Raw genomic sequence first — 19,989 nt, 5'->3', positions numbered from 1 at the left:
ATGCTAACCTCCTGTGGACTCTGACTCTCAGCACTGTGGTACACAACTCTGTACTGTTGGACCGGCTTCACAGGATTGGTCCAGTGAAGCTTCACCTCTCTGGAACCAAGTTCTGAAAACCGGAGATCAGTAGGACTGGGGTAGGAGAGGGTCGGATCTGCTGTGGAACCAGGCTCCATTCCTGAACACACAGAAACACAGAGCATTAAATCTCCAGGAAACATCTGATGCCATTAAAAACAACTCAGTTTAAGGCAGAAAAACATAGATAGCTACAAAGATGGGTGGCATACGCTTTGTGATGCCACGCTCCTCTATCCTCCCGCACAATATGTGGACCAGGCGTGCCACCAGCTTGCTGAGCAGAGGGAAGTCATTAACATTGTAGACATTCAGATCCACTGGCTCTGAGGCCACTTGTCTCAACTCCGCTTCATCAGCGTTCTTTACACCTGAATAACACCAAGTTGTGCGTTAGTTTAACCAGCTAAGGACATAACATGTTAAAATAAGTAGTGGAACCCCTTCTGAATCTAGTCTAATGGCTAAGTAGTTTTAGTCTAAAGGCTAAATTGAAAAAAGGAAATCACTTGACCTGCTCTACTTGCCCATCTTACCGACAGCGATGATTTCAATGCCTGCATTTTTCAGCCGGGTGGCTGCAGCAATGGCATCATCCTGAGATTTCCCATCAGTCAACAACACCAGAAAAAACGGAGTGTCAGATCTTGCACCCGCACTGGACCTCATGTTCTCCTCCATGACATGGAGTAGTGCCTGACCTGGAGACATGGTTAGACACTGACAAATGCACGGTACACATGCAGTATCAAACAGCATCAGCTGAGTGTGTACCTGTAAATGTGTTTCCTCCCTTATATCTGAAGTTCCTCACTGCCTCCAACAGCTGCTCTTTAGAGGTGAAGTTGTTAAGGTGCCATTCTGTGCGTGGGTCTCCACTGTACTGTGTCAGTCCTAAAACAAAGATTCTAAATTATACATGATTTTATCATCTATGTTAGTTCATAACAGACAGAATCAAAAAGACCGCCAAGTTCTTCTCTGAGTGATCCATTTCAATATGTCTGTGCTTTAATTGTCCTTACCTTTTGTTGTCACCTCATAAACAACAAAAGGTTGTTTATGATGCTGGTTTTACAGCATTTTTTATGGAAATAATGGGTGTAAATAGTGTTGTTGCACCTTATATGAAGGCAGCACAATATGATAAAGTGTTGCACACATCAGGGGATGATGACATGAAACCTTGGCATGGTAAGTAAAAGTCGATATTTTAATAACTTCATGCACAAATGGGAACAAGCCAAATATTGATTTGACTTGTCTCTGTTTGAGCCCTGTGATAGCCTAGCAGCCTGTTCACAGTGTCCCCAGTCTCTCACCCTATCACAGCAGGACTTATTCAAGATGTTTACTGTCATGTACACCGCAAAATACAAATAGTTACGCAGAGCAATGGAATTCTTACTTTGCGGGTTCCCTTCACATGACTAAAACAAAGTATCTGTATTATATCTGTGACCTTGACTTTATTAACAGGTGAAGAAGAAGATGAATGGATAGATGTGTCATGGTCCGTGGTCCTGTGTGTGGAATGTGTGATGCGCGGGTAGCCACACCCCCAGGCTGGGCCGTCACCGGCACACCTGCTCTCCATCGGGGTGATTACCTGAAGAGCTACTTAACCCGGCGCTGACGGATGCTCCACGCCAGTCCGTTAATCACCTCTCTGTGGTAACTAGACTCCCGCGAAAGCGTTGCATTAATATCTTGTTGGAGCTGCGTTAAATCTGCTTACTTGTGTCTAGGTTTCGATCCGGCATTCAGCGTCTGCCACCTGCCTGTCCTCCTGCTCAATTGGATCACCCGGTGCATCATCTGGCCCATCCACTACCTCCACGGATTTCCCTCTCACGGACTTCCCTCCCCAGCTCCCACGGTCCCGCTCTAATCGTAAGCCAACTGGTCTAACTCAGTTTTGATGTGTTTCCTCCGCTTCCCAGCTCCCTAGTAATCTTCTCCCCTTTCTGTTGCAGCCTCCCACGGACCCGATTCCGGCTTCCTCGCATCATTGTTTCCCCGGGTTTTTTAGTTCCTCGTTTTGCTCCTTTGGTTTTCCCGGGTCGCCTTTTGTTATTATAATAAAGTGTCCTTTTCTGCTAGCGCTTGAGTCTGCATTTGGATCTTTTGTGCACGCGCGCCGCGGCGCATGACAAGATGGATATTTCGTTTGTATGAAACATGGTAGAACTTATTTTATCTAAACAAATAAACACATGTAACATTAGTTGGGTGATTTCTGGACCAAAAAATTGAATTCATAAATGTTCACAAAGGATGAAAATAAACCAGTAATATGACACATAGCAGCTCATACACTAACCACTAACAGGGAGGAGCAGCGAGCCTTGGCTGCCATGTGGGCACATTATATAACCCCGTTCTCCTGGTCAGCCTCTTCCCACATGACGGTCAGATGTAAAATATCGCAAACGGACTTTGAGAAATGTAGGATGGAAACTTTATATAGACCATTAATAATAAACAGTTAATTCGTAGTCAAGTCACCGTTAGTTAATAGTTTATTACTATTAATAATCTATGAAATACTGACTAATAACCTTTATAAAATGGTTAATAGCTGATTTGTAAACAATGTAAACAATACCTGGATGGTTACAGTAACATTTCAACATAAAACTATAAAACTTTAATAAAGACTGCGCAGTGCAGCAATAAACGTTGCATGATGGCTCAATAGCAGTCACTGTAACAGCTATTCATTATTTATATGCTTAAAATAACTATGTTAAAGGAAACACTATGAACCTAGTCTATGAATCGTTCTTTGACTTGTTAACTTTTGCAAGCTGTTTGGTTAAGTATACATACCAAATCTAATTCATTTAGGAACACAGGCGCTTTGGATTAAATGAGAAAGCTGTAGGCCCACGCTAAAGAATACAAACATTTGTGTGTATTTGTTTCCCTGAGACTGTGAACAGTTTCAGGATCAGGGATCAGTAATAAAACCAATCAAATAACAAAAGTAGCTGGAAAATACACCATAAAGTATATAAAATGTTATGTGTCCCGATGACAACAGATTACAATTTTTATTACATTACACATTTGACTGTGTATAATTTATATTTTTTACAAAGTATAAACATGAATTATAAAATTATGTAGTAGTAAATTATATGTGAGCAATAGTGACAGTAGTAAATCTGTGAGTACAACAATAAAAATAACCTACAATAACAACCAGAAGGCCAGAAATGTAATGAGCAAAGCAAAAAGAGAAACAGAGTGATGTCAATACTCCTGCAACAGTGTGAATGATGATGTCAGGACATCTACAGTGTGGCAATACTTCTATTTGAAATCTACTATGACTTTCACAATGCTAGTGATGAGAAATGTTTTCACCACCATACTCCACGCTCTGTTTCTCACCAATCTGAATGTGATTCGGTCCAATGTGGAAAGGTGTCACTAGGCCCTCCAAGAAGTCTCGGACGCGTCTGAAGTTAATGCGTCCGATGCTCCAGGAGCCGTCCACCAACAACACGATGTCTGCAGCTGCATCACTCGCACATTCAAATGGTTTTCTTGAAGACATACCTTAATAAATAACACAAGAAGCAAAGGATGTAAAGAACACACGTACTTTAAATGAGGAAACAGATGGCACCAAAACTGTTTTTAACGTGAAGGCGTCTAACTATTGTGTACATGTGTCGACATGGTGCACAGATGCAGGAGTGAGCTTTCATGCATGTGAACGTCTGTTTCTTTCCTTCGATTATAAAGGAGAGAGGCGAAACAAATGCCCTGTAGCCAAACAGAATGGTCTGTCATTATCGCTTAGCTGTCCCTCCCCCCTGTAAACACTGTCATCACATTTCAAACACTTACTGTTAAGTTACAAGAGAAGGAAGCTGGTGGAGGCCAGACATTACTTTAGTTTAAAATGAGTGATCACTGCTATTGTGATTGGAGATTCTGTCAGGTTTATGTAACACTGGAGGGCACTGTTTATTGGTACCTGGCTGGGTGGGAAATGGGCTCTTTCGGGGTTTCTCCTGAGCTGGTTCACCCTGTGTTGTTCCCTGCTCCTCCTTGTTCTCCATCTTGGAACGATCCCGCTCTTTCTTCTTCTTCCTCTTCTCTTTGCCACTTTTCTCAGAGGTCTTATCTGGGAGTTCAGAGGGGGTATCTGTAACTGGAGGCTCTGGAGAAGAGAGGTAATAGTAACCACTTGGGTGGGGTTACAGTAAGATAAGCCAAAATTGTTTAGGGGACCAGATGAGGCTGTGCATGACAAGAAATCTGATGACTTTAGATTAGTCTGAGCTCATAAGCATCAAAGGGAAAGTGAGAGAAAACCTTCTTTAGCTGTTAACAAATAAACATTTTCATTTCATGATAAACATTTGATAAAGTCAGAAAAAAGTCCACAGTTTTCCCCAGTAAGTATTTTGACTTGTTTATGAAACTGTGTGGGAGTGAATAGTTGCCAGCAGCCAATGTAGTGCAAAAGAAAACATGTATGACTATGGCTCAGATTATGTGAGCTTGTTGCTAGCTCAAGTCAGCTTTGTAAGCATTATCCATGAAAGAGACAAAATATATGTGTCCTATCTGATCACGCCACTGGCTGTGTCCTTATTCTGCTTTGTGTTGTTTTGTGGTAACTTTTACCCAAAACACTAATATCATCAGCAAAGCACGTAGTATTCAGAGATCTATTATTCAGATGAATAATAACATGTCTCAAACTAACCAATCGTGGCAAGAACATGTTGTGTGCTCTATGTTTTTGTTTTGTGTGGCTTTGTCACTAAGAGCTGTCAGAAAACACCTTAACCCCCCAAAAAACGTACAGGACTCACTATTTTTTTAATATAGAGTTATGGTCACAAGCTTATATACACTCATCATGGGCATGAATGTCAATTTGGGGTTAATTTTTCTTTCCATCCTCAATTACTAAAATAATAATTAATCAATTAAATGAATTAACTAATGAATGAATTCATTACTTTAATTACTGAGTGCACAAGGTAGAATTTATTTGGGATTTTCGAGATTTTTTCAAAGTTTTTGACAGTAAAACCTTTTTCTAGAGGGCATTTGAGTTGTCCATATGGGAAGCTACAAATCTCAGTCAATGCTCAAGGTGTCAGTTTTGGAGCAGGGGCCTCTTTTCATAGTTGGCGCCCTCTCTGTATATGGTGCACAGAGCTAGATAAATATCCATGGAACCTAAGTTGCTTAACATCGCCATTATTTAGGAAACTAATAAAGGATTACACTGGAGCAAGCACAATATTCAATAAACTAGTGGCTGTGATATAGTGGTCACTACTATCCCTTGTGACCATAGCAACCCATTTTATAATATGTTGCTGCTTAAAAGGTTAGCATCAAGGGAAAACATGAGAGTCTAAAATTGTCAACAATAATATTGTCTTTCATATTTAATGCTATCTACCACCATAAACTACCTGTAGTACTGGCAGAGGCAGGAGTGGTAGTCGTAGGTTCTGGATACAGAACTGTTGGTACATCCAGCAGAGCCTCTGTTGCATCTTCCAGTTCTCCTGATCCTGACCCACCTGGCAACAACTTCTTCCTGTGCTCTCTGGTGCCACTGCGGATCATCTCCTCCTCCCGCAGAGTCTGCACTAGAAGAGAGAAATGTTGATCATCTGTGTATATATATATATGTATATATATGTATATATATATGTTACATATATATGTATATATATATATATATATATATATATATATATATATATATATGTTATATATATATATATACAGGCAAGTCCTGAGGAGTCAGCTGAATGGTAAGAACAAGATCCGGGCCATCAACACGTACGCCCTGCCCGTGATCAGGTACCCTGCTGGGGTAATAGGCTGGCCAAAGGAGGAGATAGAAGCCACTGACATAAAGACAAGAAAGCTCCTTACCATGCATGGAGGGTTTCACCCCAAGTCCAGCACCCTGAGGCTGTACGCTAAGCGGAAGGAAGGGGGCCGGGGACTGGTGAGTGTCAGCACCACAGTCCAGGATGAGACAAGGAACATCCAAGAATACATTGGGAAGATGGCCCCAACTGACCGAGTGCTCAGTGAATACCTCAGGCAACAGAAACCCAAGAAAGAGGAGGGAGACGAGGAACCATCATGGAAGGACAGGCCCTTGCACGGTATGTACCACCGGCAGATAGAGGAGGTGGCTGATATCCAGAAATCCTACCAGTGGCTGGACAAAGCTGGACTGAAAGACAGCACAGAGGCACTAATCATGGCAGCACAAGAACAAGCTCTGAGCACAAGATCCATAGAGGCTGGGATCTATCACACCAGGCAAGACCCCAGGTGCAGGCTGTGTAAAGATGCCCCAGAGACAATCCAGCACATAACAGCAGGGTGCAAGATGCTAGCAGGCAAGGCATACATGGAACGCCATAACCAAGTGGCCGGCATAGTGTACAGGAACATCTGTGCCGAGTATAACCTGGAAGTCCCGAGGTCAAAATGGGAGATGCCCCCAAGGGTGGTGGAGAATGACCGAGCTAAGATCCTGTGGGACTTCCAGATACAGACGGACAAAATGGTGGTGGCTAACCAACCGGACATAGTGGTGGTAGACAAACAGAAGAAGACGGCCGTAGTGATCGATGTAGCAGTTCCAAATGACAGCAATATCAGGAAGAAGGAACACGAGAAGCTGGAGAAATACCAAGGGCTCAGAGAAGAGCTCGAGAGGATGTGGAGGGTGAAGGTAACGGTGGTCCCCGTGGTAATCGGAGCACTAGGTGCGGTGACTCCCAAGCTAGGCGAGTGGCTCCAGCAGATCCCGGGAACAACATCGGAGATCTCTGTCCAGAAGAGCGCAGTCCTGGGAACAGCTAAGATACTGCGCAGGACCCTCAAGCTCCCAGGCCTCTGGTAGAGGACCCGAGCTTGAAGGATAAAACCGCCCGCATGGGCGTGCTGGGTGTTTTTTTTTTTTTATATATATACATACATACATTATATATATATATATATATATATATATATATATATATATATATATATATATATATATATATATATATATGCAGTTAGTGGTACAATGGATTACACATGTGACTACAACTCAAACTACTCTAGACTAGACTCATGGTTAAAGGTCAAAGAACCTTTATGAGCCCAATGTAGTCACTTCTGTCTCCGGTTATTCACTGTGCTAAAAGTTGCTTTAATTCATATGCAAACACAAAAGGAGAAAAAACTGTAAGATCTCCAAAAGTCTTTTTAGCATATCTTTGTCTGGAATTAAGGGACAAAAATTCTCAGTTAAACATTTATTATGTTTTCTATGTTATATTGTGAATACAAAATGGGTTATTAAGAGCTGCAAATGAGGATGAAAAGTAAGAATTGCCTTGACACAGTAACAGTATTAAATAAGTAAGGGACCCTGAGGGAGTAAAAATAAGATGAAGACACATCAGGAAAGAATTCCCAGACTGCCATCATTCCAACATGGCAGCCGGCGTTCCGAATTTCCAAGTTGAGGCATTTTCTGGCCTGCCTGGACACGCTTACCTCGACACAGTAATCTAATACTTCTTTCATCCTTTGCAAGCAGCCAGAGGCTACATGAAAATATAACACAATCACATGAGAGAATCATTTACACCTTTACAATATGTCGACTGTGAAAGGGACTCACAAACTGGGGAGGAAAACAACCCAACGGGCTACAATGACCGAGTCTAAGCCTCCAAACACAAGTGACCCTTCATTAAAATGAATCCTACTATTTCTGTCATTAGGAATTAAATTAAATTAAATCTGCTCTCCTCCCTGCAAGCTGCTCCTGCTTAAACACAGTCACGCAGTGTGGGTGACTGTGTGAGGCTCTCTGGCCCAGAAAGCCATCATCGACTGTAACGTTACCAGTAAGTTTGTGTCAGAAGGCAGATTTACAATCCTGGAGAAACACTCAATCCAAGCATGTAATCCAACTGGTAATATTAGTACTCAGCCACTGTGAGCGTGAGGTTATGGGCTTGCATGTGTAAAAAAATGATCTTCAGAATATTATATAAGATGACAGCTGTCACTCATTTAAACATTACAATCTACATGAACCTCTTGATTACTCTCAACAACTCAAATATATTTATTATCTCCTACTACTATCTCTGCTCAACATACAAAAAGCTTCTTACTTACACTGTAAGTAGGAAACTTAGTTTATATATAAAACTAATATATAAACTTACTAAATGCTAAATATATAGTCTCACAACAGACAGACGATTTTAAATTGTCTCCATTTCTCCGATCAACCCTGCTGTCTTTCTTACTTGTGAATCGTCTCTTTGCAAGAAGTTTCTCTGTCGTCCCATTGAGCACAAGGACCTGGAGGTAATATTCCTGACTGGAGTCCAGACCTGCCACTGTTGCCCGGCCCCGGGTGGTAGTCAACATGAGCTCTGGCTGTGGCACCTCTGGAAAAAACAAGCATTTGGGGTGACTAATCTTTCTATATATGTAAAGCGAATTATATAAAAACACATCACTGTGTGACATTGAAGACAGAGTTTGCATAACTTGAATTATGCTTGAATTCAACAGGAAACATAATAGAAACGGCAACTATTTGTGAAGCATGTTTCTGGAGATAAATAGTCATTAATGAATTAAAATTGTGATGTATCAACTTAGAAAGTTCATATACAAATTACTGATTTCAAATTTTAGAAACATGTGAGCTCAAAAACTTACCAGCTCTGCAATTTTGACATCACTCCTTTGTTTGCCTTCGTAAGTCAAAACTTTGACTTCTTATGTATAATTCTGACATACGAGGTCAACATTTTTACTTCTATATTATATTTTATATAATATATTTTAGTGGATCATGCAAAACTAGGCAGTATATTTTTTATTGCTGAAGTTATTAAGTAAGCAATAAATCAGTGAACAAAACTTCATACCACTGCCATATTTTTCTGGAACAAAAACCAAAAAAGACCAGGACTAAATCTTAACAAGGGTCTTTTGAACAGCCAACAGTTCCTACTTTTTCTTCATCTGATCTAAAAAATAACTTTTACACACTTTCTACGGTGCATTTTCATCTGATCCTTCAAATTCCAGATACCTGTTGAAAGTCTGGGCACTTCTTTGTAATGACTTTGCCAGAATTGGACAGCCTTACTTCTTTAATCCTTTCAGCACCACCTTTTCATTCTCTTACTGGCATCCTACAACTTTAAACACACTACAAAAGTGCTGCATTAACTTCTTCTTTTAAGTTCATCTCTGTCTCTCTCTTAGACCTGCCTAGACTTAGCTGCGCTGTGTGGAATGGGAGCTAAAATGCCGACAAAGAGAAAACAATGCTTAGGAAAAATCACAGATGTGGAGATAGAGGGGAGGAGAATGGGCTGTATTTTTATCCAAATTATGACCTGCAAAGCAAGAGAGCTGGCAGTCTGGATGGCAAAAGAATACTTTACCAACCCATTTTTAAGCAGTTTCAAACTAGACGTGCATAAAGCTTTAAAGGCTTTGGATCACAGAAAACCTCCTGGTCCAGACTTGATGGAACCTTATTTTTTGAAGTTGGCAGCTGATTTTATTGCAGAACCACTCTCAATTCTATTTAATTTTTCAATTAAAACCAAAGAAATTCCAGCGGTTTGGAAATCAGCTTTCGTTTTGCCTTTATTGAAAGGAGGTGATCCATCGGTGTTGACTAATTATAGGCCAATATCAAATTTGTGTGTTTTATCCAAAATCCTGGAATCTCTAGTTTGTGACCAGTTGAAAGAGTTTTTGTACTCTAATGATATTGTCTCCAAATTTCAGTCAGGCTTCAGGAAAAAACACAGTACTAACACTGCCACTATGAAAGTGATAAATGATATTATTGTGGCACTTGATAAGAAATTGTACTGTGCGTCACTCTTTATTGACCTCTCAAAAGCTTTTGACACTGTTGATCATGCAGTCCTAAAAAACAGACTGCTCAGCCTTGGATTGTCAGAACATGCATTAGCGTGGTTCTCAAATTATCTGAAAAATAGAACCCAGTGCATTAAACTTGAAGGTCTTTGTTCTAAATTTGTTGCTGTCCACAAGGGGGTGCCACAGGGCTCAGTTTTGGGTCCCCTTCTGTTCCTTTTATATATCAATGACTTGGGTCAAAATGTCTCAGACACAAATTTGCATTTTTATGCTGACGACACAGTTATTTACTGTTATGGATCATCTCTTGCTCAGGCCATTGAAACTTTACAGAAAGCCTTTGTTGCTTTCCAGCATTCACTTATTCAGCTAAAATTAGTTCTCAATGCTGACAAGACTAAGCTAATGTTGTTTTCCAAGTCAAAGAAGGTCCCGGAGCCTATTCCAGTGGTGTCCACCCTTGAAGGAAATGTCATAGAGATAGTTCATGAATATAAATACCTTGGTGTCTGGATTGATGACTCCTTCACCTTTAAACCACATATAGAGAGACTAGTAAAGAAACTGAGACTTAAACTTCGTTTTTTCTTCCGTAATAAACAGTGCTTTTCTTTTGCAGTAAAAAAACGTCTTGTCACTGCAACCTTTTTATCTGTGTTAGATTATGGTGACATTCTGTATATGAACGCTTCTTCTTCATGTCTTCTAATGTTGGACACGATGTATCATGCTTCCTTGAGGTTTATTACCAATTGTAAATACCTGACCCATCACTGTGATTTGTACTTAAGAGTAAAATGGCCTTCTTTGGCCATTAGAAGACAGGGGCATTGGTACACTTTTATTTACAAAGCTATGCTTGGATTACTGCCTCCTTATATTTGTACTTTGGTCACAAGGACAAATAGTGGTTCTTACTCCTTGCGCTCAAATGATCAGCTGCTGTTGTCTGTTCCCCTTGTCCGCACAGAGCTGGGTAAGAAAGCCTTTGTCCACTCTGCGCCTTTTTCATGGAACATGTTACAGAAAGACTGGAAACTAACTGAATTGTTGTCTTTAAATGTTTTTAAAACTAAACTCAAAGGCCTACAGGCTGCCTCAATAATGTGTAATTGTTTTGTGTAATTTTAACTTTGTTTGTTCGTATGTATTTGTCTTGAAATGTGCTGCCTCTTGGCCAGGACTCCCTTGAAAAAGAGGTCTTTGATCTCAACGGGACATTCCTGGTTAAATAAAGGTTAAATAAAAAATAAAAATGTGTGGTATAATAAAAGCTTATGAATAAACTTCATGATGTTTATTATGTCATTAAAAACGTATAATTATTATACATTTGAGACACTTGGGAGCGAGTGTACTGCTGGAAACCATAGGAAAATGTTACATAGCATTTTCAGGATTGAGTGTGTTCCTGTTGCTTCCCAAACACAACCTTACTTGATGTGCAAAACGGTGTTGGAACATTTATCAGAGAAGCAAAAACTTCACACACCAGATGTGCATCATTATACTAAAATACCTCTGCACAATAATACAGGACAAATCTCTTATTAAATCAATCAAGTGGCAGTGCCTGTTCATTGACCGTAGAGCCCAACCAACATATCGGCCAATATGATGAATCAGCATTTGCAGTGGCTGATAAATAAAAATCAAAGAAAGGACAGAAGAAACACCATTCAGCCATGTTACGAGTTTTGATGTTGTACCGTTTGTCTACCAGAGGATACTCTGCAACTTCCTGTTGGCAACACGCGTTGCCAACACAACCAAAATGTAAATGAACAGTCCACGAGTTGTAAGAGTAAAAGAACCGTATTTGTAACTGTACTGTTATCTTAGTGAGTACTTACATGAGTTAGGGAAATCTGTTTACGCTTTGTGTGGATGAAAAAAAAAATTCTCATAATATATTGTTAAATCACCAAATATTGGTATTGGTCTTAAAAATGCTATTTTGGTGTTTGTTCTCTTCTTTTAGAAAATCCTATCAAGTGATATTCTTAATCCTCCCAAACCTTGATGACCAGTGGGTACCACCTGTGAACGCTACCAAGGTTGTTGTTTTTCTTATTTTTCCTACTCTGAGGACAACATGTGATTTCAGCCTAAGACCTGATTCATACTTTCAATTTCATTCCAAGGCTTTTAGATAGACTTTGTAGGTATATCAAATTGGAGGAGCTCCTAACTCTGCTGTCAGAGGACTTTCTTCACAGCTGAAGAACTCTCACCTGAAATCGGTCTCACTCTGACCTTGTAACCCTGAACAGGCCCATCAGCCTCCTTCCACTTCATCTGCAGTCTGTCTTCAGACAGGACTGTCAGCTTAAGACGACCTTGACAGAGACAAAAAGAAGAATAAAAAATATCTGGCTTTAAAATGTTTAGCGCATTTTTCTGGTTAAAGACTTGGGTCAAGGGAAAAAGTTGACATGACATTTGCAGACTTTTCAAAGATCAAAGACACAAGCAGTGAAACTTTCTTCATTCTTCCCATTCTCTCACTTCCTTCTCAACACATCAAATTCATCTCTTGTTCTGACTTTATCTACATAATTTCCAGCAGAGTTTTCCCCAACAAGCAGTGTCTTTCATGTTTCCATCATGCATCCATCAAAGCATGCCCTGTCCTCCCATCTAGCATAGAAACAGGAACAGGACGCCAGTTGAAGACTGCAGGTTCAAAGGTCGTGTCAGAGGAACGTCACAAAGTTACACTGTGACAGGGTTTTGTATTTACTATGCAGTGGGGTTATAGATGGAGAGGAAGATGGGGAAGGAGGGGAGGGGATGCAAAACGGAAGTAAAGAAGACATGAACAGCATGAATTACAGAACTTTATAACTTGTGTGAACACATGACCCTCAGCACTCAACAGATCCTTTCCTGACTAGCAAGCATCCATGTAAAGGCCTCTGTCTGCGACTGTGTACTGGGCCCAGGGGCCACTGGGGGGTCTTCATCTACATGTGTGTCTGGCAGGGAATCACATAGGGACTGACGGGACTGACCCTGTCTTGTCAGGGTCACGGTCTAACAGATCCACTAAGAACAACAACTTTTCCAGACAGACAGGCAGTTATGCAGCCAAATACAGTATCTGTATTGTGCTCTACGATTTATGGGCTAAGAACAGCTGGATTTGCCTACTATTTCCAGTTCAACATAGGGCTGCTCAATTAATCGAATTTTAATCACGATTACGATCTGGGCTTTCAACGATCATTAAAAATGACTGAGCCGATTATTAGCCCCTCCCTCATTTATCCGCGACACCTTATAAACCGGTCCTGGCGCAAAAAAGGTTGGAGACCGCTGATTAAGAGGACCCGAGGGAAGCTCGGAAAGCTCGGAAAGCTAAGCAGAAGTTATTTGGAGAGGAGAGTGACTGCCGTTGGTTGAAAAGAGAGGTAAAAAAAAAAACTTCAGTGGTGTTGCACACTATTTTATATTATTTTTTAAAGTCATTGTTAACCCTTTAAAGCCGGTCAAAGCAGCACGCTCCGTTTTGTGTAACTATTTTTAAATCCCTGTAGAACCTGAACCGTGTAAGCTAGCGCAATAATTTGTTTTGCATATGAAACCGGAGTTGTTGTACTTACATCTTATGCCATCAGCTTGTCCTCGGTCACGGGTTCCTTCCACATATAGCTTTGCAAAAATTGCATAAAAAGCGCTTGCAGGAACAAAACCGTAATATTCCAGAAACACGCTTTGCCGATCCGATCAGCTGTTCGTAACACTTCCCACAGTGAAACAGACGTCAGCGCGAACTATCGCATGTTCGCCATTTCCTGGCCGAAACCGGAAGTGACGTCATTTTCGCGGAAAATGACGTTTTTTTTTTAACTTGTAGGCCTTAAAAGCCTATACTGGTCATGTTTGACTTTTCTGAATAGTTTCTGGGATGCTTAGAACTCAAATTGCACTGCTGGAAATAGTTTATTTTGATGCACCTGCTGTTTTTGCATCATAGGATTGTTTTTTTGGTTTTTCCTGCAGTATATAAAAATTGGTGTATCTCCAAAAGAAAACTATGAAGACACTCAAACTAAATTTCCTGTTGTTGTAAACTATTTTTTGCAACTTTTTTGTATTTAAAGTTTTGAGGGATAAACCTCTTAAATTTCTCCAAGTAGAAATATATGTAAAAAAAACAAAAACGATTTTCAATTTTTTTGTAGTTTATTGCACTTTTTTTGCAATTAATGTAGTTACTATGGACTTAATGCATACATATTATTAAAATATGGGCTATAACAGTTGTATAGCAACTTGAAATGCTCCCACAAATGGCACTACAACATGTAAAAAAATAATATAAGCTCTGGCGGACTTGGTTCTATAGTAGGTCTTAAAGGGTTAAATAAATATCGTCAAATAATCGAGATCTCAATTTCAGTGAAAATAATCGTGATTATCATTTTTGCCATAATCGAGCAGCCCTAGTTCAACACTCAAAATATAATAAGTTCCTTGAGACTTGCAGATTGTTTCTTTTATGGGATGTAGTATTAAGTAACGATGAAGTAAATATGGAAACTAGCAAAGTCTCAAAAATACCTCAAAGTAATTGGTTTGTCCTTATATGTTCATTGTGACATGGTGAGTTGTTCATTATCAAACTAAATACATACATTCAGCATAATAAAAACTGTGCTATAGAGAAACACAGTCTTTGGATGATTATGACTAATATGGTTACATTAGTTCAGTTCATTTGGTTTTGGGAGTGACTGCTTTTCCAGAGAAAAAGACCTCGCTATCATTCTCTTCATAGCAAATATGTTTTGATGCTTGAATTCAAATAAAATCATTGACCCGATAACTTGTATGCTGACAGTACCAATTAAAAAAGGTTCTGCCATCCGTGCCAACCTGATTTTTCTTGTCACTGTGTGGATACACAATGACAGTGACACACAGAAAGCCTCAAAAGCACAGACATCAAATGCATAGAACGTCGGAATAACTGTTTGTATAAATGTGGGTAAATGCTACAGAACACAAAGTAGATACATTATGCCAAAGTTTGTGGGTACAAGACATTTATGTGCAAAAGCTACACAGCAGACCATCAAGACATCAATGCGACTTCACTATTAGCTTGTTTGGTAAGAGTCAAATGATTATTAGATATATGTGTATACCTTGGCCATGGACAGCAGCAGACAGCAGCAGGATACTGAGCAGGAAAAATGGCATTAGCCAGGAAGATGACAATGATGTAGCAAGGAGGTGAGGAGACATGAGTGCAGTCTAGAAATATAAAAAATAACGCTGTCAGTATTATTTCATTTATGTATGCTCTTATTTTTACATACACACACACACACACACACACAAACACACACAAACACACACACGTCATTAGGTACACATGTTCGACTGACTTTTGACGGAAATATCTAACCTGCCCAATAAGCTGGCAGCAAACCAGGCATCAGAATGATAAAGAAAGGTGATTTAAGTGACTTTAACCATGGCACAGTTGTTGGGTTTACAGAGAATGGTTTGAAAAGAGAAAATAACCAGTGAGCAGCAGTTCTTTGGGTAAAAAAGGCAACAGTAACTCATAAAGTCGATTTTTACAACCAGGGCATGCAGAAGAGCATCCCTAAATGTACATATCGAACCTTGAAGCAGATGTTCTACAGCAGCAGAAGACCACACACAGTTTCTGCTTCAGCTAAGAACAGGTAAGAGGAATTCACACAGCACTAGATAATCTATGATAAATGGACTGTTCTTATATAGAGCTCTTCTATGCTCTTTGAGCACTCAAAGCACTGTATGCAACTTCCTTCATTCCCACAGTCACACACATTCATACACCGATAAACACATCAGACAGCAGCTTGCTCAGTATCTTGCCCAAGGGACAGTCTGTATGCAGTCTGGAACAGCCAGGGACCAAACCACCAAACTCCTGATTATTAGATGACCTGCTCGACCTTCTGAACATGTAAAAAAACAAACAAACAAACAATGAATTTTTCATGATGGTGTGTTTTTGAGTTCAATTATTTCAGCTTTTCAGATTTTGTTTTTTAATTTTCTATTTCACAATATAAGATTTGTGGATCAGATTAGAATTTATAAATCAAACAAATGAACCAGTCATAAATCGTATTCTACATTTGTATAGCTCATTTGAAATATATATTTCTACTTTGGAATACCTTTCATATCAACATAATGGGGAAAAAAAGCTATTAAAAAACAGGTAGTTTTCCCATGGAAATTTTTATGTCTGACTCAGACTACAGATGTGCCTGATTTTGTCCAATTACAGACCTCAACACAGCTAATGATACACCAGGCTATAATATTAACAAATGTACAGCCCTTGAAGAGGCCGTAAACCTACCATGCTTCTGTCTGAGACCCATTAACACTTTACACAACATCCATTAAACACCTTCAACTAATTCTAGATCCCAGGACTGAACTTATTTTATATATATCAAATGTTGTGTTTTTTACACTCCAAAGAAGGAACATTATTTGGAGTCTTGGAATCTTCTAAGAACAATAATTTATTGCTCAAAGCTAAAAGACCAAACTAATTTTTTAAAATCCCACTTCCATAAAAAAAAAGAAAAGTTCAGACACCATGTAAATCACAAAGAATTTAAAAAATTTAAAGCCTTTAATCAAAAATAGCCAAATTAGTTTTGATTAAAAATTTTAAATTGGTACTTTTCAGTTTTTTTGATTTTTAAGAAATCTGTCCTCATTTCAATTTGGTGCCAGCAGCACATTTAAAAAATGTGGTGGGGTGGCAACAGAAAACAAAACAACTAAACTAAAACTGAGAGAACATTTACAACCAGCTAGGCAACCAGCAGCATGTCACATGCATGATTTGCTCTAAAAAGCCCTCTCAAGGAGTCTTTTATATGTAAAGGGAAGGTTTAAGAATATTGCTCAGGATCAAACTGCAAAGAGTTTAGGAATTTCAGCGTCTGCTTTTTTTGTTCCCCAAAAATCTTACTAGAATTTGTAATTTTGAAAAACCCTGTAAAACTGTAGGAAGATGATCTTTAGAAAACAAGGACGAAAGGAATGTCATTTGTTCTTTGTGAATAAGAACACTGTTCAACAAACACAGGCTGAACAAAGACACAGTTAACACAGCTGGAGTTCACAGACCAGCTCGGCTTATCCACGGCTAACTGGTGAAGTGTGACATGGAAACACAAGTAGAGATAAGGAGAAATATCAACACACATACAGAGACCCAAAGATACTGATTTCACTGTAATAATTTATATTAACAATAATTTGACATACAGTACTGTGAAAAAGTATTTGCCCACCCCCTGATTCCTTTTTGTTGTTGTTGCATTTTTCATACTTTAAACCCCAGATCATCAAACTACCACCACCATGTTTGACTGCTGGTGTGATGTACCTTTTATGAAATGTTATGTTAGTTTTACATCTGATGTATGGGATGGAAAGCTGGTGGCAAATACTTCTTCACAGCGCTGAACACTCATTGTTAGCATTTTGGACTTATTTTAATGGATTCCTGCCTGAACTTTCTTGCTTGTCTCAAGCACAACAGGCAACCATTAGAAGAGAGTTTAACCCTCATCCTACCGACATATTTAATATGCATGGATTAGTTATATAGTTATTGTCATCTAAAAGAATTATTAATTCAAATTAATTAAAAATGAATATGCATATTTTATATAAAACAAGAATCTGTACTTTTCTTTAAAACAACTTGCATCTTTTATCCAAAATGTAATTCATGTTACTTAAAAGCTTATTTATGATCTTTTGAGTGTGGAATCACTTAGTTTTCAATCATTTTAAATAAACATTATTTCTGTTGTATTTATATGATGAAACCAATCAGGCTTCAGATAAACACACAACCAGCCAACCCAGAGAAACAATCTCTACCATGTCCTGGGTCTGCCTTCTAGAAAAGTCCGAGGTGGTGAGGATCCCTGAACTCACGTCAACGGCCTTCTTTGGATGTGGAGGCATGGCGGCTGCACTCTAAGTGCCTCCCTAATGACTCAGCTCCCATCCTGCCTCTGAGGGAGAGCATGGACATGATTCAGAGGGAACCCATTTCTGCTTTTATTTCATTTTTCCGTCACTATCCAGAGCTCGCAACCACAGGTGATGGTTGGGACATAGATTGAACTATAAAGACCAGTGTACCAGTAGCAGTGCACCAAGCCGTAGAAAACCGAGATGATATCCTGAGACCACTGAACCCTCACGCCCCCCCTTACCTTGGCTGTGCCTAGAAAATCTGTGCATAAATATTATGAAATGAATCAGTGATAAAGGGCAGTCCTGTCTGCGCGGCCTGACTTTCTGCAGGCGGTGCAAAGAACCAAATTACTATGATTGTGCAGGAAGCAGAAATGACTAGAGATAACTAAAGTTAATTTAGTTGCCACTCAGATTGGGGATTGTCATGCAGCGGTATGAGCTCTGCTTTTAATGTGTGGCATGACTATGTCCATGCCACTTTACTAAGAACTAATTGACTGACAAAGAAAGAAAATACATTTGATATATGACAAAAAAATTACCTCTGGGGTCTGCACGGGCCCCTGACAGTACGATGAGGGTTAAAAGACATTTCCAACATGCCTATCTGATGTCATCGTGTGAAGTATGTGATGGAACTACATTGGGGGTTTTTGTATAGTTTTCTCATGTTTCACATGTGCCTGCTTGCCTGAATGTTGCAAAGTCAGTGCTTGAGTGGCACATTGTGCACTTATTGATGTGCCTGTCAGACAGAGAGCAAAGGAGTAGTAATGTTATGCAGTTCCTGTGGAAGTCCTTTAGTTTTGCTTTGAACTCATTTTTCTTGAATGAATCCAAAGCCACAGGCTTATTCTACAAATTATTTTTACTTAATAATAAGACAAGAAATCATTGCACTGGTGTTAAAGACATAAAAGGAAATATTCAATCTAAAAGACTGGATTTATACAGGGTATACAGTCACTCATTTCTGGATGCCTTTATTGCCCTTGGAGTGACCTCACCAGGAAAAAAATGACACCATCACGAAATAGCTTGAACTCCGGCTAACTGTTAGGTACCCAGGTGGCAACACTTGACCCTGGATATCAAATTTCAGTGTCATGGTTCACCTTAGGTAGAAGGTTTTAAGACGGCTGGTAAGAGCTATGAGGTAAATACACCTGGAAACAACAAGTCAGCAATTTAAATGATGAAACATGCTTTTGACGCACTTAGTAGAACACGCTAATAACCACCGGATATAAAACTGTAGCTTGTTGAATATAATTAAAATAAACGCTTAATATATATTTAATTTACGTCGAATTAAATACTGACAACTATTTTAATGTACACACGTTTTACAATAATGTTAAATAAGTGAATTCTTTAAAGTTGTTAAGAAATTAGCTGCTGGAGGAAGCTGTTTTGACGCAATATAGCACGCCAATAACTGCGTAGATATATCTAAAATAAAGGTAATTCATGTTTAAATGACTGATAATTAAATACCGATACTTGTTTTTAAAGTACACATAACTCGCACAGTGCAACACGTTAACTGGTGTCAAGCACCACAAAAGTAGCACAAGTTTGCTTTTTGTGTGGTAGGTGTCTCGCAGGTCAAGGTGTTTGGGATTTTTTTTTTCTCAGCAGCTTGAAACAATGCACTGCATCGTAGGTACAGGCTACAGTAGGTCATTTATCTAACACCTCGGAATGAATAAAAAGAACACCGTCACAAACGCACTTGGCCGTTTTCTAACACGGTCGCTCTCAGAGCGGCCAGGTGAGCTCTTACCTGGCGGTTCGGTGAGTCCAGTTTATTCCGCACTGCATTCCAGAGGCGGGATGTCAACATGCGCAGGTTTCTGCTCCACTTTGAAGCCTGCTTCCTCTCAACAGGTCGTATCTGAACGTTTCAGGGTGAAATCTGAGAAGCAAGGCCCTCCTGCTGCTCCGGCA

The 19,989-nt window shown here is 39.5% G+C and overlaps 1 protein-coding gene across 1 annotated transcript in view; it reads right to left on the bottom strand.

Moving 5' to 3' along the window:
- The window catches only part of LOC146610756 (collagen alpha-1(XX) chain-like), a 42,337-nt gene extending 22,446 nt beyond the window's left edge, over positions 1-19,891 (bottom strand). Inside the window, exons 1-11 of the mRNA XM_085344154.1 lie at positions 19,826-19,891; positions 15,165-15,273; positions 12,246-12,350; positions 8,403-8,546; positions 5,535-5,714; positions 4,073-4,258; positions 3,481-3,648; positions 856-975; positions 618-782; positions 294-452; positions 9-181 (exon numbers count right to left, since the gene is read on the bottom strand). Of these exons, the coding sequence (XP_085200280.1) occupies positions 9-181; positions 294-452; positions 618-782; positions 856-975; positions 3,481-3,648; positions 4,073-4,258; positions 5,535-5,714; positions 8,403-8,546; positions 12,246-12,350; positions 15,165-15,273; positions 19,826-19,885 (1,569 nt within the window). The 5' untranslated portion in view covers positions 19,886-19,891. The remainder of the gene's footprint in view (positions 1-8; positions 182-293; positions 453-617; positions 783-855; positions 976-3,480; positions 3,649-4,072; positions 4,259-5,534; positions 5,715-8,402; positions 8,547-12,245; positions 12,351-15,164; positions 15,274-19,825) is intronic.
- Between the last annotated feature and the right edge of the window lie 98 nt (positions 19,892-19,989).

This window comes from Diplotaxodon limnothrissa, linkage group LG20 (assembly GCF_057381915.1).
Source record: "Diplotaxodon limnothrissa isolate DT_005_m linkage group LG20, D_limnothrissa_male_GT1.1, whole genome shotgun sequence".
Classification (NCBI taxonomy): Eukaryota; Metazoa; Chordata; class Actinopteri; order Cichliformes; family Cichlidae; genus Diplotaxodon; species Diplotaxodon limnothrissa.
Note: the sequence above shows the minus strand (reverse complement) of the source record. Positions and strands in the feature narration are given on the sequence as shown.